General features: G+C 36.8%; 1 protein-coding gene across 6 annotated transcripts in view; it reads left to right on the forward strand.

The window, feature by feature from the left end:
• Positions 1 to 1,429: 1,429 nt before the first annotated feature.
• nalcn (sodium leak channel, non-selective) overlaps positions 1,430 to 25,142 on the forward strand; it is a 116,776-nt gene continuing 93,063 nt past the window's right edge. For 3 of the 6 annotated variants that reach the window (XM_079881245.1, XM_079881242.1, XM_079881241.1), the window contains exons 1-12: positions 1,430 to 1,518; positions 5,944 to 6,035; positions 6,194 to 6,255; positions 6,890 to 7,030; positions 7,834 to 8,016; positions 11,392 to 11,475; positions 11,591 to 11,730; positions 11,812 to 11,940; positions 14,348 to 14,499; positions 18,173 to 18,315; positions 18,659 to 18,763; positions 23,617 to 23,703. In XM_079881245.1, coding sequence (XP_079737371.1) covers positions 6,214 to 6,255; positions 6,890 to 7,030; positions 7,834 to 8,016; positions 11,392 to 11,475; positions 11,591 to 11,730; positions 11,812 to 11,940; positions 14,348 to 14,499; positions 18,173 to 18,315; positions 18,659 to 18,763; positions 23,617 to 23,703 — 1,206 coding nt within the window. In that variant the 5' untranslated portion in view covers positions 1,430 to 1,518; positions 5,944 to 6,035; positions 6,194 to 6,213. Of the gene's footprint in view, positions 1,519 to 5,943; positions 6,036 to 6,193; positions 6,256 to 6,333; positions 6,406 to 6,889; positions 7,031 to 7,833; positions 8,017 to 11,391; positions 11,476 to 11,590; positions 11,731 to 11,811; positions 11,941 to 14,347; positions 14,500 to 18,172; positions 18,316 to 18,658; positions 18,764 to 23,616; positions 23,704 to 25,142 lie in introns of those variants that run through there. The other 3 variants (XM_079881244.1, XM_079881243.1, XM_079881246.1) reach the window with 2 other exon arrangements.

Below are 25,142 nucleotides of genomic sequence, written 5' to 3' on the forward strand. Positions count from 1 at the left end.
TCATTCAAACGATTCGTTCAAAATGCTGAATCATTTCAGTAACAAAACAGTGATGTGTTGCTTTCCTTTAGAACTATTTTCGTCGGTGAAGTAAAACAAAAACAGTCAATAATGTGTCTAAAAAGTAAGTAAACGTAATATTAACTTGGCCTACTTGTTTATTGAACTATAAAATTAATGCAACATTTGGAATCATTATAATATTCAGCAAAGCAGCCCTTGGTCGTATGCTGTAGCCTATCTTGTTTTATATATATATATATATATATATATATATATATATATATATATATATATATATATATATATATATATATATATGTATGTGTGTGTGTTTCTTATGTGAGTTTTGTGTGATTTATCCACGGAAGTCTCTCACAAAAAAAACAATCGCTGTTTACACTGAATGTAGCTAATAAAATCAGAAAGAATCATTCTCCCGTTTCGATGCTTCCTTCAAGTAAATTTTTTTTAATCACTTATGTTGTAAGCTACTTGCAGTCTCTTTCACTTGCCCCTTCAAAAAACACGTGTCCTGGTCAAGCATTAGACTTGTCTTGTCAAGACTTTACAGTGATTCAAATAATAATTGGTTAAGCTATATCATTTCCCCTTTTTCTTCATCCGCCCCAGAACGCTTCCCATTCCCAAATCTATCCATTTTTGGTCATGGTCACAGACAGATTAGGGTGATCGGTTGATATTGATATAATTTTAAAAAATCATTTAAAATGTTAAGCAAAATTTAAAATAAAAACCTTTCTTTTCATCATTTAAAATAAAGATTTTTCAAAACAAATAATTTTTTTATTTTTTTTAAATAAAGTTTTTATTAACGGAGGTTTTCAAAGAATGGGGCACAATGGCACCCCCTCCCGTCCGGCGCCCCTTTGAACTGCATACCCCATTTTTGTGCCACTGAGTTCAACCCATGACTCCAGTCATTTCAAATGATGATAAATGAGAATTAATATTAGGCCTATTTGTATTATCCTTATTGATTTTGTCTGCTGTTTTAATAGCAAAAAAGTATTTGGGTAATTGGTCTTTTCACTTAAACACTTTCCATTCAGCCTAGTAGAAAGCCCTTGTGACACTTATCCCCGGGGTTATCTACATTATTATTATTTATTATTTCCAATGATAATTTTAGGATAGGTTGTTGTATTGAATTTTAATCAATATTTGTTCATCCTGTTATTTAGTGTTCAAAACTACTGTCTATTCAATAACGTTTAACAATGACTAAAAATTCGATTTCAAATTCTTTCTTTTTTTTTTTTCAATTCACCAGCATTTCATCTGCATTCAACATTAATAAAAAAAGGCAAACTTTTTTTTATATCAATACTGATATTATACATGTCAAGGCCTGCAGGATCTCATCCTGCGAGCTGTGCTGTAGCGGGTCACGCGCGTCTGATGCGCATCTGTCGCGCGGCTGCTGTGACTGTGAAGCTCGAGCTCAGTACGAGACATGGACTATACATCGCGTTAACGGCCAAACTTCAATAGCCAGTAAGTCAAAGAGCGTTTTTCTGTCGTTTCGGCGTGTGAGTTCGATTAGAGTGTCGCATAAGAGATGTATTTTGTTTTATTCGGCTTGTATGCATGTCTAACGTTACCAGGAAGTGTGTGGACCGACTGCGCAGCCAAAAGGCCTTTGTTAAAAAAACAGCACTGCCAAAGATTAAAAACCTTTTTTGGATACGCTTATGACAAATTTAGACAATAATTCAAGCAATGTCCTAATCGACATGCCTTTATATTTTGTGTAATTCGTGTGTTTTTGCTTAAGAGCTTATTTAGCTAGAGCTATAGCAGCAGCAGCCCTGCTCTCATCTGTTGCTATGGTAACCGTGTGGCAGCAGGAGGAATCTCCCTGCATAAATAGCTGATGTCACTGTGTTCCGGTGTGCCACAAGTATAGACCTCATTCAGAGCAGGGCCATGACAGTTATGAAAGCGAGGCTGTGAGGGATAGACTTACAGTATTTTCAATGTCGTCCGCTTTAAAAAGCTGCATAAAGCTCCTAGATCACATCCAATTTTCCACAGCTCATGTTGTCTGGAGTTTTTTGTCTACTGAAATTTCTTGGAAAGATATTTTGCAGTGTTTCGTCAGCAGAACAATCCAAGAACACATTAAATAACAAAACAACCCACTGAAGAGATGTATGTCCATTCACAGCCTCGCTTTCACTCCATTTAAAAATCAATGATAGCGCTGCCATGAATAAGGTATATACTGACATGATCTCGAGTCAGTCTGATTTGCATGTTTTGTGCATGTGATAAATCTTTGAAGACAAGTGGCTTTTGGCACTGGCCTGTAAAAATGGAGGTCTTGCATTAAATAGGCCTATCTCTGTAGGTCAAATAGATGCTGTGTTTAATAATCATACAGCGTTATTTGGATCAACCTAAGATTAATGATTCGGATTCTGTGGATTTTGAAAATGTCCGGGTGATTGTTTGTAAAAACACAGGGCTGAGAGGCTAAACATGGAGAGAGACAGATAGAGAAAGATAAATACTTTATTGATTTAATTTTAGGGAGTCCCCACCAGGAATTATGTTGCAGCAGTGTCATAAACAACATTTGCCCCCTGGGAATTTTTTTGCAGTTACAAAAGTAACTTTAAACCATAAGATATCTCAACACAAAAACAGATGCTTTGCTAGAAAGAATTCATTTAAAAAAATGTCACGCTCTCTACATTTCATTGTATTCTGAACTGTCACAGTATTGTTTGATGTAATTGCTGTTACAGAGTTGGTTGGGAGTGTGTAATTTCATGATCAGTGTTTTAAGAGCTTATTATATATTTTTTCTTTCTCTCCATGAAAAAAAAAAAAAATCACATTAGCTTCAAATACAGACAGTTACAGTAATATTATTATTTTGGTTATTATTACTATTGTTGTACACATTAATAAAATGGATACATTTGATGCATATTGCTGTTTTTGCATACAGACATAGCCAGAATTATTGGCAACCTTGGTAAATAAATAAATAATAAATGTATTAAAAAAAAAAAATCTGCATTGTTTATCCTTTTGATCTTTCATTAAAAAATGTCTATACCTTTCATATCTAACTAAATATCTAACCTTTCACTGACGTAAAATAATTTAAAGTGAGGTGAAAATCTCTTTATGAATTTTTTTTTTCTCCAATACACGTTGGCCACAATTATTGGCTCCCTTTTATAAAATACTTTTTGCAACCTTATTTTGCCAAGATAACAGCTCAGAGTCTTCTCCTATAATGCCCGATGAGTTTGGAGAACACCTGACAAGAGATCAGTCCATGTTGGTGCGTCTTCTCTTCAGTTCACTCCACTCATTTTCTACAGGGTTCAGGTCAGGGGGCTGGGATGATCATGGCAGAAGCTTCATTTTGTGCTCATTGACACATTTTTGTGGTTATTTTGTTTTTTGTTTTGGATCACTGATGGAATATCCGACCACGCGGCCCATTATAAGATTTCTAGCAGAGGCCGTCAGGTTTAGACTTTTTTTTTATCTTTTGGTATTTGATAGGGATGTGCGCATCGACTAATTTGACAGTCGGAAGTTTTGTAACTGGCTAGTCGACTAGTCTAAAAGTAAGAAACCCTCTAAAAACTTGTATGATCTATTTGAGCACCTAATATATGAATCAAACAGTCAAATCCCATAATAAATTCCCCTAAACGCCACAGACTTGGCAAATAAAGCTCATTCTGATTCAAATTCTGAAGCTCAGTTATTTTTGTCGGAGTTGAAGTGATTACGCGATGGGCATTTGCTTGCTTTGGCTATCACACCTACGTGCATGTCCTGAATATGGTTATGCATGGCTCTAGTGGAATTATGCCAGTTAGAAATGGCACAGCTTACTTAAAACTTTTCTGTTTTATTTCTAATTCAAAATACCCACATCTCGTTTGTCTTTTGAGCGGTTGTTTCTGTGCACTCCGTGACTGACATGAAGAAAACACATCTGAGGTAAAATAAAAAGATATGGCCCTACCTCTTAGGGTAACTAAACCCTAAAACAGCTTTTTTTAGTTAATGATCTGTAAGACTGGGGCTTTATTAATGCTGTTCATTGATTCAAGTATTTTTCTTGACATTTGGGTTTAAAGTGTTTTAATTCTACAATATATGGTGTAAAAACGTCTGAGTGCTGCCCTCTTCAGGTTGAACGGTGGCTACTGCAGTTGAATTTTCCTATTGGAAGTTGTGGTACCCTCTGACGTCAGAGGGTACCAGCTAACCACGCCCTTGCCTACAGAGAGATGTCTCAGATGCACGCCCTCCCTCCGCTGGGCTCTGCCCACTTTTCCAGCATTTTTCAAATATTGCCAGTGGGTGGAGTCAGGCTCTGACCCTGGGTTTAGTTACCCTTTAAGGTATTATTTTCCCAAGTGTTTTATTTTAATGTGCTATTTAAAATGCTTTTAAATATCTCAAAGTTCAAGGCACAGGGAAGAAGGGGGAACTGGTGGATGGTAAACCGAAGTTTTAAAATAAATAAAACGAAAGTAAACGGCTGGTGCTTAGTGTTGTCAAAAGTACCGACTTCGGTACCAAGTCAGTATTGAAATTTAAAAAATGTGACGATACCAGGATTTCCCTCTAGCATTATGAGCGCTGTTGAACGGATTCTTAAACACCTCTGATTGGCCATTGCGTTCACGCTCTCAACATATATGTCTCTGATTGGCCATTGTGTTCACACACTAACATATATGTCTGTGATTAATTTGCTTTCAAACGCTGCCGTGTGTATCTGTGTAAGCGCTCGGTGAAGACATGTTTTTGAAGCGTTGATCATTGTAGTCAGTCAATCACAGACATATATTTTGAACGCGTGAACACAATGGCCAATCAGATATGTTGAGCTTGTGAACACAATTGCCAATCATAGGTGTTTAAGAAATTCCTTCAACAGCGCTCAAAATGCTAGAGGGAAATGAAAGGCTAGATTTTCAGCCATCTTTGATCATATTTATCAAGGGTGCCAACAATTCTGGCCATGATTTGTAATTTTAATGGTGGTAGCTGTTTTGCATAATTTTAATGGTGAAAAATGTGTTAATATTATTAATTCATTTGGAGTTGCTTCATTCCTACTGTATACAGTACATAACTTGGATCAATCATAGTATGAAGTTGGAATTGGATAATAAATCTAGAGCAGTATATAGTTGCATATCTGACTATCTTCTGTAGAAAAATTTTAAAAACAAAAAAAGCCTTTGGGGGAATTATAATTATCCTTTCTCATTGCCTTTTACAATCTAATCTAAAACACAAAACATTTATGTAACAAGCCAGCCTAAAAAAAAAAATGGCACCAGCCACCATTAAAATGTTTAGTGATTGCATCCTGCCTTTAGGCAAATAGTCCTTTCTGGAGAAGTGAGAGTAATTGTAGTCTTCTGCAACTTACTCCTACATTAATGCACTTACACCCTATAATTTAGTTTTCACTTGTCTTCAAACCTCTATCTATCAACATATGCTAACTGTAGCAATTACTTCACAAATTGCTTGTGACTACGTGGAAGCTGTTCTTAGCAGAACACAATGTTCTTGACATAAATGTAAGAACTTTTAAGATTCAGCTTTCCTTTGTAGACTTCACATTTTTATCAGACGCACACTTTTTGTGCATCTTGCCATTGATCCAAATTGAAATTCGAACGACCTTCCTTGACCATGTATTTTGTGCTACATCTGACTTCATCATGTTAGCCTATACAATTTTTTACGCACCAAACCTGCCTGACCTTACTGGGCATGACAGTTGCTTGGAGTTGATTTGTTGCTTTTGTGTTGATATCACATGTAAAGGTCAAGCTTTCAGCTGTAATGTGATGCAGCATGAGCATTCATTGACTGGACTCCTTTATAAATAAGAATAAAAGGCTAATGATGTTTTTGCAGGACAGGCCTCAACTCCACCGATCAGCTGTCTTTCGTACTGAATTCAATTCCTCTCTATGCCGGGGATGAATGCACCAATGAGGAGCCTGACCGTGAGTAACCTGGTCCCACAATCCCATCCGTCCATGACTCCGCCACTCAGTGTTGCATATATTCCTTGTCTGATGTGGTGGACATTATTTGTCGATATAATTGTACCCATTTGGTACACCATATGCCATGTTGACTAACTGTTGTGTGTTATTTACAGGGTATGCCTGATCGCATGTTATGTGCAGTGCTGGAGCAATTTCAGCTTTACTTTTCCCGTTGGTATGTGCGCTTTGTTTCAGTGAGTGTGTGATATCCATGTTTTATTATTGGCCTCGGTAAGAATAGCTCTAGTGCCAATATTATGCAGTCTCATTATCGGTCGCCTGTCGTTTGTGTTACGCTGAAGATCCAGTGTGATCTTTGCAGAAGGTAAGTCAGCATTTCTTTGTAAAGTCAACAGTCTGTGTTTTATGTACATCATGTGCTTGATTGTGTTTAACGGTGACTGTGCAACACTACGATACATACTGTCTAGTATCATACTGAGCTGTGTCCTCATGTCCTACTGTACAGTCTCTATGAATACATTGCTCAAATCTGTTTGCATGCCACTGTAGTTACTTTGCTTAGGACTTTTGATATGACACTTCCTCTCTGTGATTTTTATACCACATAATTATAGTAATAAGCATTTAGCCTATTGCTAAATTGCAAAAACTGTTTCTAAATTTTGCTAAACTAAATAGATTTTCATTTTCTAATATTTCATTTTGTAATATAATTGCTTAGAACGCATATACAATCGAGTTAGCATCCAATAAAGAATAAATCTCATGGCTACAAACAGAATTTGAGCTTTGCTTGACGTGTCGTTTAAGTTAGCATTTGTGGTCGATGTGCTTTTGTCTTTCAGATCCACTCTCTCTATAGCACAGCGAGCCCAAGCATGCTGAAGAGGAAGCAGAGCTCGCGGGTCGAGGCCCAGCCCATGACTGACTTTGGGCCAGATGAAACTCTGACAGACAGTGCTGACATTCTTTGGATCAACAAACCAGTATGTGAACAAATCACTGATATCTGATCAATAATGTTTGACCCACATACCCCCAAAAAGAGATACCTGATAAGCTCAAACTTTTTCCCAACTAGGTGCAATGTCATACACAATTTCCTGTGAATGTGTAAGATTTCCGATTCATTAGCCGCTATAGATAGATAACTAGAAGAAAAAGAATGTACAGTAAATGGTAAATCTGTTTGCACCACAAACCAAAGTGTTTATGACAAATGAAAAATACGTGACAAATACCAGTTTTCAATATCAAGCAGCATAACATGCTTTTTTGTACAGCTAAGATAGCTGTAAGTGGCTGAACACAAAAGGAGATTCAGAATAATGTTCATGCTGCTCTTTTTTTACACTGTAATAAAAGTGACCAGGGACTTTCAAACTTCAAAAAGGACAAATAAAGATGATAAATTTAGCCCATCTTGTGTGCTATATTCCAAGTCTTCTAAAACCATTCAATAGCTTTTTGTGAGGAGCAGCTTGAAATTTAACATGCTATTCATTGAAAATCCTCTACTGTACAACAGAGACCAATATTTTCAGTGAATAATTGTTTGACATAAGAGAACCTATCAACTTAACAAATTATAGTTCACAAATCCTTTTTTGTTTTTTGTCACTTTGGATGGTGAATAGTGAATTTTCCTTTTCAGGTAAACTATTTCTTTAAACTAATTCCTTTTGCTTAGTGTATAGTGGACAGACACAGCCCCTGTCAGGACAGGATGCAAAACTGAAACCCTGAGTATGTGCCACATTCTAAAACAGATTGTGTTCTTTGTCTTCAGTGGGTTCATTCTCTCCTGCGGGCTTGCGCTATAATCAGTGTCATTTCGGTCTGTATGAATACACCTAAGACCTTTGAGCACTACCCGCCCCTGCAGTATGTCACCTTCACCCTGGACACACTACTGATGTTCCTCTACACTGCAGAGATGATCGCCAAAATGCATATCAGGGGCATTATCAAGGTAACACACTCAATCAGCATTGTCATGATTTATAGCGGAAATAGAATGAGGAAAATGTCCTTTGGAAGTGAATAAAAAAGGCAGGTGGCTGAATAACGTGTGGTCAGTTTAATTGGTGAATCAGGAATAACAACCCCATAGAGAGATATTGAATAGTGAGTCATTTGCCTTCTGAACCAGCCACAAGATGCGTTCATGATTTTCTTTATCTTTCCTCTGGCATGGAAAGCAGGAAGGTTTATGTAGAAGATAGAGTAATTAATTTGTTTGTTTTTTTAGCCCTGAGATCGTATGAGGACAGGGTGATTAACCTTGCAGCAATTATATGCTAAGTTAACACATGCATTTTAATTTTATTGAAGGAGAGGAACTCACATCATTATTATACAGTGACCTCAACTCAGTTAATTAGGCCAGTATATTTGTTTTGTATTTCAATCTTTGGTGTGATTATGATCTGTGAAAATCAGACTTGTGTTTTTCTTTATCAGTAGCCGCGTTTCCATTACCCTTCAAATTGCGCAAATTGAAATTGCGAATTGAAAATACGCTAAATGGAAACACGTCAATTTCGCAAAAACTCCCATTTATCGCAAAAAAGTTTTTACGCTCTCATGAGGTGGTTTTTCAGGCAATTCGAAAAAGGAATATTTCGCAAAACTGCAATGGAAACAGTTTTTGCGCATTTACAGTCACCTGACTTAGAAGACGCAGTGTGTTTGAAGTCCATGTATAGCTACGCAAATAATAATAATTTTATATTATTTTATTATAACATTTAATAGGCTATATTTAGAAGACGCTTTTATGCAAAAAAGGAACAAAGCTGAGCGTGGAGCGCGCACTGCATGACACGGAGGCGCGGCCGCGAACACTTGCATTTTCCTATCAACAGCTAGTGGAAACAACTTAAAATAGGCTACTCTATCATTTCTGGTCAGACAGAAAATAATAATACATTATTCTCAACCACTTTTATTTGTGTAAACTCACAATAACAAGAAAACGCTGTGCTTTTGTAAAATAAAAGAAACAATCAGAGTCACTTTCATGATCTCCGTAAACTGGAGCGCGAGAACTGAAACTAAATATAGCCTATGTAGGCTAAAGCTTGAAATGTCCACTTTAAAACGAACAAATTCGAATCGAAAGCTAATACCTTCTGATTATGTAGGCTAATCCGTATGAAAGCATTTCTCTCTAAAAGCGCATCTGCTTAACAGCGGAGATGGAGATGTGATTTTAGCCGACACTTAGAAAACAATAGTTTATTAATTATATTAATGGCTCTTCTCATTCAGCACTGCGGGAAAGACATCAATTCCAGTTTCTAATTTGGCCTTAGAAAACCAGTAAAATCGACATGTTTTCCATATTAATTTGTGAATATTTTAAATGTTTAATAAAGGGGCAAAAAGTCATAAAGCACAGCAGTTGTGTGTAGCCAGTTCAAATTAAAATTTTGGTGTTCAACTTTACGTTTTAAAAAGACAACAACCGTTCATTTTTCGTTTTTCAATTAGGGGTTAAAAAAGGAAAAAACAAATAGACACAAAAGTAGCCTACATGGATCGTTTGGACAGAATACGAGACAGAATTCTTTATTAAATTCATAAAAGAAACAATAATTAGCCTATAGGAATACTGGATTCTAAATCTCAAAGAAATGCCACAATCGGAGCAGAAATGAGGGCGAAACACCCAGAAACTCCGTATATGTGTCGTTCGGGCCTTCGGGGGTCTTTCCCTGCCATTAATGCTTGGATAACACGCCACGTCTCCTTCCATTAATAATAATAATAATGTCTAATGCGGTGGCTGTGATATTATAACCAACGTCCGTTGCGTGATTTTTGGAATGACTTATCGCGAGAGAAAAAAATACGTTTTAGTCGCATAACATCGGTTAATGGAAACGCCGTCATTTCGCAATAGTTTTTTATCGATATTTAGATAATAGCGCAAAACATTTGCGCAAATCTGTAATGGAAACGCGGCTACTGTTAGCAGGTATATTTTTGGTCATTAGGTATATTCTGTACTCGGACACAGCATTATGAATAGTTACTAATGCAGTAGTCTAGTCATTGATTTAATGTAAATAATTAATTATCTGTTGTGAATTAGGCCATTTTCGTTTTATTAAGTAACTCATTATTAAGCATTAACTATTTCAAATTCAGTCTCTCCTAGTTGCCATCAATAAAGTCAGTCAGACCTTCACACAAATTTTAAGCCATCCATTAAATAAATCATGTTTGTGGCCTACTAATACAGTGTGAGATCTGAGCACTGGAGCTAATCAGAGGCTCTGAAATCCCAGGGGATTTCTGGGCAGATGTCTTGGGAGAACAAGTGTGTCATCCACTGAAGTATCTGTCTCTCAATCAAAGAAAAGCCACAGGAGCGTGAAGGCAGTCTGCACTCAAACAAACAAACCTGAGCACGTCACACCTCTGATGTCATTTCCTGTGCACCAGCTCCATGTGTGAATAGGTAGTTGACATGATAAACCCTGTGGTGTCACATGCTGTGTGACATGCTGCACTCTACTTGAAACAAACCCTTTCTGGCCTCATATTTAATGAAAGACTATTTGGAATATTATGTACTTTCAAAAAATATGTATATGCTACTGGGGTCAGTAAGATTTTTAAAATGTTTTCTAAAGAAGTTTTTAATGCTCACCTCTGCTGCATTTATTTGATCAAATATACAGTAAACCTAATACTGTGAAAATAAACTCTTTTATATTTTAAAATGTAATTTATTCCTGTGAATTTTCAGCAGCTATTACTCCAGTCATCAGTCATACGATCCTTCAAAAATCATTCTAATAAGATAACTTACTTCTTAAGAAACAATTCTAATTAATACCAATTTTGAAAGCTTAATATTTTTTATATTAATTCACATTATTAATTAACATTTATGTATGCATTTATCTGTCTTTACTGTTATTTCTTCAACCAGAAATGTTCAGTCTCAACAGGACTATTTAAAATTAACTAGTCAACGCTTAAAAATAAATGCTTAAAAGAAACCAGTAACATGAACGAAAATATACAGTTAACTATTTATATAGTTATTTTTTATGGGCATGTTATGCTTCTACCTGAATATTTACTCTACCACTAGAGACATAGTTTGATTGTTCTCATTAACAATATATTTTTTGTGCCATGTTTACTTTTTCTAGGTACTTGTTAGGCAATGTCTGGCAGGATTAATACTCTGAAGTGCTCACATTGCAGAATTTGGCTGGCTCTGTTGTTAACAGCTGCCACAATCTTTCATTAGACCGGTAGACCAGCTGTCACTCACCTGTGGACTTTCATTTACAGCCTTTGTCTTATCACCTGCCTCTGTTTCCAGGGAGAGAACTCCTATGTTAAAGACCGCTGGTGCATGTTTGATGGCTTCATGGTGGTCTTCCTCTGGGTCTCTCTTGTGCTTCAGGTATTAAAATTGTGTTTAGTGTTATTTCCAAATTGAATTGTTTCTTTCAAATTAAAAAGGAGTGAGCTTCATAGGTAACTCCACTCATCCGCTTGTTCGTCTGAATGGTCTCAAGGTGTTTGAAATAGCAGAGATAGTGGACCAAATGTCACCCTGGGGAATGTTACGCATACCGAGGGCCCTCATTATGATCCGAGCCTTCCGAATCTACTTCCGGTTTGAACTGCCGCGCACCCGGATAACCAACATTCTCAAGTAAGAGCCCCACAAGTGCAAAAAATGTGAGAAATGTAATCTTGTTAACATATCCACCACTTAAAATTCACTTCCTTTCAGGCGGTCGGGGGAACAGATCTGGAGTGTGACCATATTTTTGCTGTTTTTCCTGCTCCTGTATGGAATCCTGGGGGTTCAGATGTTTGGCACCTTCAATTTTCACTGTGTCATCAATGGTACTCAGAGATAGTAAGAAAGTTTCATCATCATTATTCTCTCAACTGTTCTCTTTAAATCCAATAAAATAATTTAACCTAATAGCCCAAGAAATCAAGAACTTCTCTTTGTGTGGTGAGTTTTATCATACTCTTTGTGGTTTATTATCCCTGGGATGAATCAAGGGGATTTAACATAATGCTGAAGTTTTTCCTGGCATCAGAGCAAGATAAGAAGTATGCGTCTGTTGCTGTAGACCTCCCACACACATCTGTTCTTTGGAATACAAATCCCATTAGCAGCTGTAAATGGAATTAATAACAGATGATCATTTTCATCATGTGATGTCACAGCCTCATAAACACTCAAGTACGAACAGCCACATTTTATGATATGTTTGTCTGAATTTCTCATTCATATCTAATCACATGGAGGCGCTTGAAAAGCCAACAGAAAATCTGGTCTAAAAACAAACAGTAAATCTTGCTGGAACACTCGCACGCATCCCAACTTGAGGGCGTGACGAAAGCAGGGTTGAGCGCAGTCTTAATGCAGCGTGTGTATGGAGCTGTGGAGGTGGTTCTCTTTTAAAACCCAGGCCTATTTAAAATTCCGTTGCAGATGTGTGGCGTGTCAGAGCCGGCACTAAAACAAAGAACCTAAACCATCAGCAACAGAAGAGTGTGCTGAGCACTAATCACAATAATTAATGTTTCCTTTGTTGCCTGGGCATCATGCACATGCTCGCCTCTTTTCGGCTGCCTGGCCTCAATCCGTCTATATGTGCATGAGAGAAAAGAGCTCTTATATTGTGAGATAACTCACTGCTCTGACATTCAACATATTATTATTCAAAAGGTGTTAGTCATAGGTTAAAAAATATTGTCTGCCATGTAATATATGTAGACAGGCAGTATTTTTATGCGTCATGGAAGTGTATTTCAGAAAAACTCAGTGTTGATCATCGTGCAGAACTACAATACTTGTCCTTGGCTAGTCGCTATCTGAATTACACATGGATTTAATTGGATAAATGTGCTAGGGAGTTTGCCAGACTTGTGTCTATTGGGGGTATTTTTCGATTTGATGTCACAACGTTTTATATTTTGGGTGCTTAAAATATGAATGAGCACAGGCCTTGCGACCTTGCCAATCATAAACTATCACCTTGTTTAGAAAATGTCCCACACATTTCTCTCAATTACAGGCATCAAGTTATGACAGGTGATGAATATGATGCAATCTCTGTTTCCGTCTGTATTTTCTAGCATTTTATATCCATTTAAGTGTACAATACTTAGATTAAATGGATAATTTTATGATGTTATCAGTATCATTTGACTAGTGTTTGTTATCAGTTTCTTCAAAGGGATGATCTCTTTGGCGGATTATTTATCACTGAATAATTAAAGCTATTTTGATTCGCCGCTGTGCCTCTGATTGGCCTTTGTGATACTGCAATCAATGATCCCTACTCATTTCAGAGTCTTTAATAAACAATTTGAAAGTATGTCTGGCAAGGCAATTTAAAGCATTAATTTTCATTAGAGACATCAAGTGCCTCCTGAAGTAACACCTGTGGTCCAATCTAAAGCTGTCTGCATATGCATGTGTGTTAGAATAGGTATCTTTTATCATCTTTCAGGGACATTAAGGTCGTAAGTTTTATTTAGAGTGCTAAATACAGTTTAGTTATGCAATAGAGCGGATACAGTCTATAAGCTAAGCAACATCTAAACATGAAAATCTGAGAGAATGAAAGTAGCAGGTGTGTGTGTGTGTGTGTGTGTGTGTGTGTAAAGAAAAACAGGAAAACACAGATTGTGTGATTTACACAACAAAATTGTGTTTTCCTTCTAAACTTGATTTCTTTGCTTTTGATTAATGTAATTCTCTAAAATATGCAATATAATAGATTCAATTATGTAGGTTGAATGTAGTAAGTACTCGAAAATGATTTTTGTTGTTGACATTACTGAAACTTGACTCCTAGCATGCTTTTCATGGGACTTACTGTAATGTGAAGAGTAAAAATGTCATTATTTTATGTTTTTGAGCAAGATGAGAAAAGGAAAAAACGTGATAGTGTTTAGTGTTCAATTATGTTGGTGTTTAGAACCATTTCAATTACACTGGGTTACCATTGTGGTGAAATGCTTTTGCTTAGCCTGATGATGAATACATATGAAGAGAGATGTGTATATAATGTATGCATTTATTCTCCTTTAAAACTCCTATCTCGTGTACAGGGCAATTAGAGTCACACCTGTTAGTAAATATGGTTGTCAGTCCCAAATGCTGACTTTATTGCCAAAGAGCACCAGGATAACACTGCTAGTCTGTGAAAACACCAGATGGCCTGTTACAATATAGTGGTTGATTTGATAAGATATAACATTTGATAATAATTCTTTGAAAACTCACTCTGGTCTTTTTCCAGTAATGTGACATGGAACAGCCTTGCGATTCCTGATACACACTGCTCTCCAAACGGGGAGGGTTATCAGTGTCCAGCGGGGTTTGAGTGTATGGATCTGGAAGAATTGGGACTTAGCAGACAGGAACTCGGATATAGTGGCTTCAATGAGCTTGGTGAGTCATTGCGGCACTTACATGATAAAATGATGTTTGTAATTTTGTTTTTCATCCACTCTGTTCTCTGAAGAATATATGAGTAGTGTTTGCCAATGCAAAAATTCAGCTCACATCTTCTTTCAAACATAAAACCCCTAACCTAACTAACATATTAACATATTACTGTAGTAATAATTTATATCAGTTAATAATACTTACCAAGCATATAATAATATGATATAGAATGTGCATTAATGTAAAATAGTTCTGAACACAGCTCATCCAATCAGAACTATCTGCCAAATATTTCACTTTTTATTTTTTGTATGTGTCCAATTTGCTCTTGGTCAATTTGTCCTGCTGTTGCTAAAATATTAATTATATTATGAATATTATTTTTCTTTTACTTCAATAAAACATTGTCTCTTGCCTTTTTTTACCAGGAAATATAAGCCTGATTGGTCTAGTTTTAATTGTCTGTGGAAAATTATTCCATCTCTGCCCTTTGTAATTATGTACAGTGATTAAGAACAATTATGTATTTTTTGACAAAGTGTGATTAATTGTAGCATTTTTAGCTGAAGCGTTTTGAGTTGATCTATGCATTATGTGCAAGCAAACATTAACAGATAAATGCCCTCTCTCTCTCTGCATTTTGGAAATGTAATATTTTCAGCAAAGCTTATATTTCAAAGCATTGTGCAGGCAGCTTCACAAATAGACCAGTTTATTTAAGCACCTTGATCTGTACGGAGCAGCATGCCATATTTTTATCGCTTTCATTTGAGATAAATCCACTAGAAAGGTGCACAGAGCAGTGCCACTAATCTCCAAATAGCCATGAAGGGAGGCTTTTCCCTAGAAAAACAGTTGTGTCTTTGAACCGTTGACTTACAGAACATTGAGATCTGCGAAAGGGCCCTTCTCAGTCTTCTTTATAGAGTTCAGTACACCGATAAGTCATGTGTAAGTCAACCAGAACCGCTCCTGCATCAGTGATCTGTCGTCCATTCATCCGTGTTCACAGTGCGGATTGCAGCCTCAACAACAATGGCTTATTTTGGCTTCCAAGATTCAGGGAGGTAGAAACATAAAGTATGATTGGAAAAAGGTCCCATATCAGGGTTAATATGTTTTTTGCAGATCCAGTTGGACTGCCAACGTTTTCACTGACCCCACCACAATGTTTTTTTAAAAAACGTTTTTTATCATAGATCACATTTTTAGATCAAGTTTATAATTGTATTCATTATTTTAATGTATTTGTTGTATTTAAATTAAATCTCTATTTTTTTTTTGTTTAATTTTAAACTTTAATAACAGAGTTGTAGGAACACAGTCAAGGCTTTTGGAATAATATTGTCTTTTTTTAGTCTTGATACCCCTTGGTCTTTAGTCTTGATACCCCTTCTTAGGCCATCCAGTAAGAAATGCGAAAAGGATTTCCTTTGCTAGGCATCTCTGGAGACAATGATTTATCCCTAAGTGATTTTTAATGGAAGTCTTTAGTTTGCCAAGTGCATTTCCCTCTAATTCATCCAGGGAAAGACTCTGTTACTGTTTATACTAAAGCATGTACTTTATCTAATGCGAATTACATATTGATTTAACACAGTTTTTTGAAAAAGCCAAGTGAAATAGTGTATTTCATCAACATGGGTCCCTGTAAAGGATATGTGTATGGTTGGTGATGAAGCTAACCTTTACAGGGCCCTGCCAGTGTCCTTGGCCCATTCTGCCCTCGGACCTGGTGGGAAATGGCAGGAAGCAGAACTGAGTGGCATGCTTCCTGCTGGCCTTTGGCAGCCATATCGCAGCACGGCATCATGGGTCACTGTGAGTGCAGAGATAACATCATTGAGGGCTTGGAACTAGAGAGCTCATCATACACTGTGTATATGAAATAAGTCATTTGTTTATCATGTATTTTAATATTACTTATATACTATTGCAGTATTTATTTATATTTTGAATTTTTTTTTTTTTTGGTGTATATTTTCTGTTTTCTTTTTAATTTCATGCTGCGTCCCAATTAACCTACTTATACTATGCCCTTAAAGTATGTATTGTTTTTGTGAAGAAAAAGTACATACTTTGAGTTTTGAGCAGAAGATTAGGCAAGCTTTGGGACACACTACTTTGTCATAATTGTGTCTTTTACAGACCGCTTTGCCGCTTAGTTACGTGCATCCTGTCACACTTTAAACTGCCTTGTCAATCATCTTGTCACATTTAAAATCTTCTACATTCAATTTATTTTACTTTCCTATCGTATCATTGAGAAATGGGTCTTTCGTGGGTTTTTCATGCGGATACTCTCCTTATGTCTTTGAAATTTGCATAATGATGCATTGCAAAAATAATGACCAAACGTATCTTTATAAAAGTTCACAATGCTGTTTTTAATCTGTGTTTGTAGTTCTAATCGCATCCTCGTCCCAACGCACAATGGGTTGTGAGCAATATTAGCTGTTAGAGTGTGCATGGATCTGCACTTTGAATTCTAACTGGAAATAGTAGACCATCCAGGTATATTTGGATTACTCATTTCAACATACTATGATTTGGGACACACCAATACTAATTATGAATACTAGCCTATTTAGGATGAATAGCATGCGAATTGGGACCCAGTCCCAATGGTTTTAGTAACAAACTAAATCCATTAGTTTGTTTAAGTCATTTTGTTATGTGCTTGTTTTATTTGTATAATTTTTTTTAAAGTTGTCAAGGCCAAAACCATTACATTTTATTTTGAATTTTGATTGGCAAAGAATAGATCTTTGATCAGAAACATTTACTCTACAGCAGTGGTTCTCAACTCCAGTCCTCGGGACCCGCTGCTCTGCACATTTTGTATGTCTCCCTTATTTAACACACCTGAATCAGATCATCAGCTCGTTAAGAGAGACTCCATGAACTGAACTGAGTGTGTCAGATAAGAGAGACATACAAAATGTGCAGAGCAACGGGTCCCGAGGACTGGAGTTGAGAACCACTGCTCTACAGTACTTCCGGTGAAGGAGGTAATTCCTTGAAAGCGCTGTCCGCTTTGGCATTCCCAGAAAAAATGCTTTGTGCCATGATGGCGCCATAATGACGTTTATCCCCATTATTTTTTTTATTGTATGGAAAAGGCAATGAAATACTCTGCTATACATCTCCCTTTGTGTAAAACAGGGTGTGGAACAGCCTGAGGGTGGCTAAATAACATAATTAATACTGAAAATAACAAGACTATTCATATAAGTTCCTTGAGGATTTGTCCTCTTTCCTTTCATCTTTTATGAAATCACACTTGTATGATCAAAAAGACATAAAATACATAATCATAAGCAAAAAGACATAATAGCCATGAATGCAATCCGTCCTTGAGTGTGTAGTTCTTCATAGCCTAGTTCCTTTGATATACTGATACTTTTAAACTCCGGCACAACATGGAACCAAAGAGTACTTCAGAAGTGCGGATAACCATCTCATTCAGCTGTTTGGAGACAGAAACACATAGCTGGGTAATAGGAAGCACCTGACAAGGTTCACTAATGCCAAGGCTGTGTTTATGTCTGAATTTTTGTCTCAGTGCCCAGTCAGACCACTCTGGGGGCACAGGAACATCTCAAACATGAGCTTCTCCCCCTCCTCTGTCCTCTCTTGTCCCCGTCATGACCCTTCTTGTCATCTCCTCTTGCAGGCACCAGTATTTTCACAGTATATGAGGCCGCGTCTCAGGAGGGATGGGTCTTCATCATGTATCGAGCCATCGACAGCTTCCCACGCTGGCGCTCATATTTCTACTTCATCACGCTCATCTTCTTCCTCGCCTGGCTGGTCAAGGTGGAAAAAGCCTTTTCTTCTCACACCAGTGATCTGCAAAAACATAGTGATAACCGGCACATGGGTCCTCCTTCATTTCTAGTCATAGAAAAGTCAGGGTTATTCGGGATCTGTTATGCTCTCTCTTATGCATTTAATTGATCAGAAATACAGTAAAAACAGTAATAATATAATACATATTATTATAATATTAAAATAACTTTTCTACTTTGATATATTTTAAAATGTAATTTATTTCTGTGATGGCATTGCAGAATTTTCTGCATCATTTAATATATCATTTCTATATAATTTATCTCATCAGTTATGGACATTCATTCATTTTGTTTGCTTGTTTTCCCAGAATGTGTTCATCGCTGTGATTATAGAAACTTTTGCTGAGATCAGAGTGCAGTTTCAGCAAATGTGGGGATCCCGGAGCAGCACCACGTCAACAGCTACTACACAGGTAAATGCAAACACACTTACGCACATCTGCACAGAAAGCAAGCAAGCTTTGGTGTGTGATTCATTTTCCACATTTGTTAATCTCTTTGATCATCCCTCTTTTCAAAATATATATGGGCAGATGTAATTAAACCAACCAAAGCAAAAATATCAAAATCAGCATGTATGATTATTAAGCACAGACTGATGCACACCAACACAGACATCTGAAGGAATTCTTCCCATAATTCCCTGGAGGCTGTGAGTCTGGCTTCCCTGGCGTTCAGCAGGCAGGATACACCCAACAGCAAGCTGTTTTTTAAATAAATTTGGCTGCTTGTCAGGTGGGGGCCCCGAACGGCACAGAGAGATCTGATTGGGCGGCTGGCAGACTCAAGGGTGAGTCATAGAGGAACGTGGCTGAATGCGCAACAGGCCAAAAGAAAGGAAAAGACAGAAAATGTGTCATTCAGCTTGGATTTGATGTGACTGATTGAGATGATCAATTAACCCTAAATGCTCTTGCTTTCCTGCCTTCAAAGCTTTCCTGTGGGGAAACCTGTCCTGTTGATTTTATACAACCATCGCCTACCTAATGTTTAGTGAGAAATTCACACTAACCAAGCTAATGGTGCAAATGCTCAGAAAATCTGGAGCGGGGGCGTGGTGTGAAAAGTTGTGTGTGTAATTGTGTGAACTGAGGCATAGTGTATCCCTGACTGCGCCAGTCACAGTGCCAGAGCCAGTCCTGGAGCAAAGCCTTGGAGGTTGGCATGAGTGGAGCTGGCAGCTTTTTTTTGGCAGCACAGGAGTGACCTGACCACCGTTATTCAAGTCTTATGGTTGTAGAAGTGCACTCTGGAAAAATAATGCCTATAGCACACAACATTTATTCCAGCACTGCTTTAGTGGGGTAAATCTCATGAGGAAATGTCTGATGCATATGTCATCTCAAAATGAAACAAACAAAAATAACAAATCATGAAGAAAACCATGAACTCTTGAAATTCTCATTACTATAGTATAATCCAAAACAAATCTTATTCTTGTTACTGGAATACATGAATGAGAATGGTCATGTCTTATACAACCCTAAATCCATAAAAGTTGGGACATTTTGTAATATATAATAAAATCAAGAATCTGTGATTTGTTAATTCTCTTGAACCTTTATATAACTGACAAAAGTACAAAGAAAAGATTTTCACTGGTTTTCACTGACCAAGTGTATTTTGTAAAGGCAAATTTTGACTTTGATGACTGCAACACACTCCAAAAATGTTGGAACAGAACAGAGGCATGTTTACCACTGTGTCACATCACTTTTCCTTTTAATTACACTTTTTAATTTTTTTAATTTTTGTCCAATCTTGCCTGATAAGCTGCTCAACAGTCTGTGGTCATCGTTGTCTGATTCTCCTTTTCCTGATGTGCCATACATTTTCAATAAGAGACACATCCCTTCACATAATAAGACACAAGCACTTCAATAAGACACAAGCACATCCCTTCTATGATGTACAGCAGGGGTGTCAAACTCAGTTCCTGGAGGGCCACAGCCCTGCAGAGTTTAGCTTCAACCCTAATTAAACACACCTGATCAGGTAATCAAGTCCTTCAGGCTTATTTGAAAACTGCAGGTGTGTGTGTGTTGAAGCAGGGTTGGAACAAAACTCTGTAGGGCTGTGGCCCTCCAGGAACTGAGTTTGACACCTGTGATGTACAGTGTCTAGAAACCACTCTGTTTTAGCATGTGCAAAATGAGGCCTGGCCATTGCCTCGCTCCCCAGGAAAGATGTCATCTTGATGGCAGTAAATGTCTCTGTACAATACCAGTATATGCCTCCACATCAGTGGTACCTTCACACACATGCAAGTGCACTGATGCACCCCATACCATGGCAGATGTTTGCTTTTATACCTGCGTAACAGACAAGTGGCAATTTCTTTATGCAGTAGCAGACTGTTAAGTTCTTTTCCAAAGAAACTGAGCCCATATGGCTGTATTTAAGAGTAGCATGACGGTTTCTCATGCAATGCCTTCTGAGGGCTCAAAGGTCACGCACATTCAACAGAGGTTTCCTGCCTTGCCTTACATGTGCTGAGATTCCCTGAATTTTTCACAACATTATGTATGGTAGAAGGTGAAAGACTTGCATTTAGAAATGTGATTTTTGAATTGTTTGACAATTCTCTCATGATATTTGGCACAAAGTGATGAGCCATGACCCATCTTTGCTTGCAAAGACTGAGATGCTCCTTTTACACTCAATCACAATACCCTCACCTATGACCAATTCACCTACTTATGTTTTTAAAGAGTTTAACTTGGATATTCTATTAGCTTTTCACTTTTATTTGGCCTCTGTCCCAACTTTTTTGGAGTGTGTTGCAGCCATCAAAATCAAAATGTTTTTTTTTTTTTTATTACAAAATACACGAAAGTTGGTCAGTGAAAAAACTTTGAAAATCTTTTCTTTGTCAGTTAAATAAAGGTTCAAAAGAATTAACAAATCAAAGACTCTTGATTTATTGCATTTTACAAAATGTCCCAACTTTTCTGGATTTGGGTTTTTTTTTTCAGATATTTAAATATATATTTTAATAATAATAATATATATTTATTGTTTTTGTTAAAAAAAATAGAAGCTTTATATACACTACTGTTCAAAAGTTGGGGTCAGCTTGTTTTTTGAAAAAAGTCTCAAGTAAAAACAGCAATATTGTGAAAAATGTTTTGCTGCTTAATATTTTTGTGGAAACCATGATAAACTTTTATTTTAGGACTATTTGATGAATATAAAGTTTGTATATAAAGTAAAAGTCTTCACTGTCAATTTGTTTAATCAATTTAATGCATCCATGCTGAAAAAAAATCTTTCTGACCCTAAACTTTTGAATGGTAGTGAACTGTACATGTTCTTGACAGATTTCGCAAGACTCTACTATACCAAAGAATACCATACTACCATGAAATAAATGATTAAGAAATGAGAAAAGAATGGCCACAGGTTTAAAAATGGAATACAGTTTTGTTGCAATCTGCAGTAAAGCCTTCCAAAAGCAATAAGGCAAATCTCATTCTGAGGGACACAAAGTTGAATTGTCTTCAGTAAAATATAGTTTTCTAAGTCCATTTCCATTTACAAAACTTTGAATCGATTCCTTATCTTTAATGTCTGCAGCGAAAACAGTATAATGTAGTCTTTTGCTCTTGGTCTAGGTAAGGCTATTTTGGGTGTCTAAAACTTCACAGGTAGAAATAGCTTAGGAATGTGTGAGAATCTTGGTTGGCTATTTCCTGTCATGAAATGTCAAGAAACATCAGCTTACTGATACTGTTTTGAAAGTTAATTCACGTTGTCTTTTTTATTTATTTGTAATAAGAAAGCAGATTTACACAATCAATTTATTTACATTGGTACTGTGATTGTAACGTTTGTATACAATTTTGGACATGCGTTTATTAAAGCAGGTCACAATGTTATTGTGACCTCATAAAAATGCAAATTAGAATGATAACCCAGGGTTTATAAATGTAAAGTGTGAAGACGCTAACCCCTGACTAACCAGAATTAAAAAAATGACCCTGAGTTAACAAATTTAAGTGTTGTGACCTTGAAAACAAATAGCCTTTCTGTGTCTTAATTTTAATTACGCTGAAATGTCTTATTGAAGAAAAATCTCTTAGGGTACACAAAACCTTGGTTTATTGAGTGTTAGACAATACGACTCGGAATGATGCCTTTAATCTGAAAGAAATAAAAAAGAATAAGGTTCTCCTGGGGCCTGATGATACTCTTTTGGCAAGATTTGCACCATCCCTTTTGTGACTGTCTTATAAAAAGTAATATAATTCAATAAGGTCCCTTAAGAAGATTACCACATGAATTGCAAAGTTATAATTACAAGACTGTGAGGGGAAACTTTTTAAATATCTATTTATGTAGTAACCTTTTTAATCTGTCAGAGCTGAAGGGGCATTGTGAGCTTAATGACTGTCATTTCTCGTGGGTTTAATTGGTTATCTATTCTTCTGAACTGATAAAAGACAGACATAAGTGGAACAGCAGCAGTGCACATTAGGAACAGCCATAGGCAGATTTTCACTTTTGTGCTTAGGATGGGAATCCAAACAGTTGGAGGGGGCACAAAGTGTCTGAAGCTCAATATATATTCGTAAAATGTACGGCAACATTTAATGTGGCACATAGACGAGCATTCTAATCCCACACCTTTTGTGTTATGGAAATGAATAATATCAAATGATGTGGTTTGTTGAACAGTGGTGGGCTATTAGTTTTCTAAACAATCCATTTTATTTAGATTTTCACTAGGCAGATGATAAAAAGGCTTCAAGTACAGAGCCATCTGATAGTTCTGGGCTGTGTACATATGGATATGAGTAGCCTCTGTTGTTTGCCAGATTCAAGGTGCCTGCTGTAGCATCGCCTCCCTACTCTAGTCCTTGCTGTCTCCGCCGCTGTCTCCTCGTATCTGTCATAGTGAAGTCATGGTGCATTTAGATTCTGAAATGTGAATAGATGCTCGCTGGATCATGAAGTCAATTTCTTGTGACCTTGCCTGTGTTTATAAAATGGTTATGATGTTGGTGAAGAATTATAATATAATTGCCAATTGTTTTTGAGATTGCCAATTGTCTTTGTAGCCAACTTTTTTGCTTATTTCCCCCCCAATTTATTTGCTACATTTGTGTTATCAAAAATGCATTTTCATGGCATTTAAAATGATTTTTTATTTATTTAACTTTGCATGTTAACTGACAAACCGCCAGTCATTCATACTTGTTAACAATTGGCCCTCCCTTTCTTCTTCATTCTTTCCCTCTCTCTCCACCTCTCCTCCTGGTGGCAGATGTTTCACGAGGACGCGTCTGGAGGATGGCAGCTCGTGGCGGTGGACGTGAATAAACCACATGGCCGGGCGCCTGCTTGCCTCCAGGTACCAGACATGCGATTTAATGGCACTGACGCCCCCAACCGTCAGCACACCCTCAGTATTGCCTGACTGCCACATTTAATGCCACACTGCTGTGTGGGAGTGCAAGAAATGTGCTGCAGGCGGCCTGAACGCAATAGCCACATTTAGATTTCGCTCAAACTAGCTGGTATGAATTTGACAGAGAATGAATAGACCGTGGAATGAACACAGCAAAGTTTGCCTTCCCCCCTTTTGTGAGCCCAATTTAGCACATGCACAATATATACATCAGTATGCTTTCTACATAACTCACCTACCCACACACTCAGGTAATATACTTAATATCTTTGCATAAGCCCAAGATTTTTACACTTTCATCCTATTTTACTTTAAATCAGTGAATATTAGTTTTGAAGTCAACATGAAATCAAAACTGACCACATTTACTTTCAATTTACCATGTTCCTTGTCTTATTCTGCTTGATTTATCAGTACATGTTTTTTAAAAGAAAAAAAAAAGGACTGCTAATACCATTTTTGTTTGACTTTAATGGACAAAAAGCTAAATGGCATATTATTGTAGTACTGTGCAGCAGAGAAATTATGAATTGGGTTTGAATGGTTATAGAATAGAGTGGGCTTTTGATGGTTGATAATACGATAATAACAGAAAAGACAGCATTTGGAGAGAGTCTAATGGCACTTACCTTTAAAAAACAGTCCTGACTTTTACATCTGCTTACACAGAGGGAGAGAGATCATCAGTTAAAATAGGCCCTCAGCAGAGTCAAATAGAATTTAATATCCAAAAATACATTTTAATGCATCACACTATTTGGGTTAAGATTCGACAGTCTAATCCTGGTGAAAAGCTTTTCAATTGTTCCCATGGTAGAGAGCATTTGAAAATATTCAGTGCAAAAAAAAAAAAAAAAAAGAAAGAAACAAGATCAAAGACTGGCATTTAATGACATTTCTGGGGCCAGGTTTCCATGATGCGATCCCATCAGGTAAAGGAAGGCTTTTGTATTTCCTCAGAGAGGGGCAAAGTTTACAGGGGGTAGGATGGGGTGAACGAAAGAGAGAGAACTCAGCAAGTACTGTAGGTGGAGGTGTAGTTCATCATAGACTTCAATCACAATTGCTTTCTGTTCAATATTGTGAACTGTTATTGAAGTGTCGTGCCACAAATGGCCACTAAATGAACACTAACCTTGACAGAAATTAAAGGAAAGGTTCCTGAGTGAACCTCACCAAAAAATGTCTTTCATGTTTCACTCCAAAATAAAACAAAAAAATTTGAATTATTTTTCATAAACAAAATGAAGCAAAATTTTTGGACCATTACCTTACTATTTTCATGATGTAGCAAATTAGCTCTAAAGAAGTATTAATAATCAATCATAACTTGTTATAATTGATTATGAATATTTGGATCAGTTAATAGAATTAATTTAATG

Source organism: Squalius cephalus, assembly GCF_949319135.1.
Source record: "Squalius cephalus genome assembly, chromosome: 9".
Classification (NCBI taxonomy): domain Eukaryota; kingdom Metazoa; phylum Chordata; class Actinopteri; order Cypriniformes; family Leuciscidae; genus Squalius; species Squalius cephalus.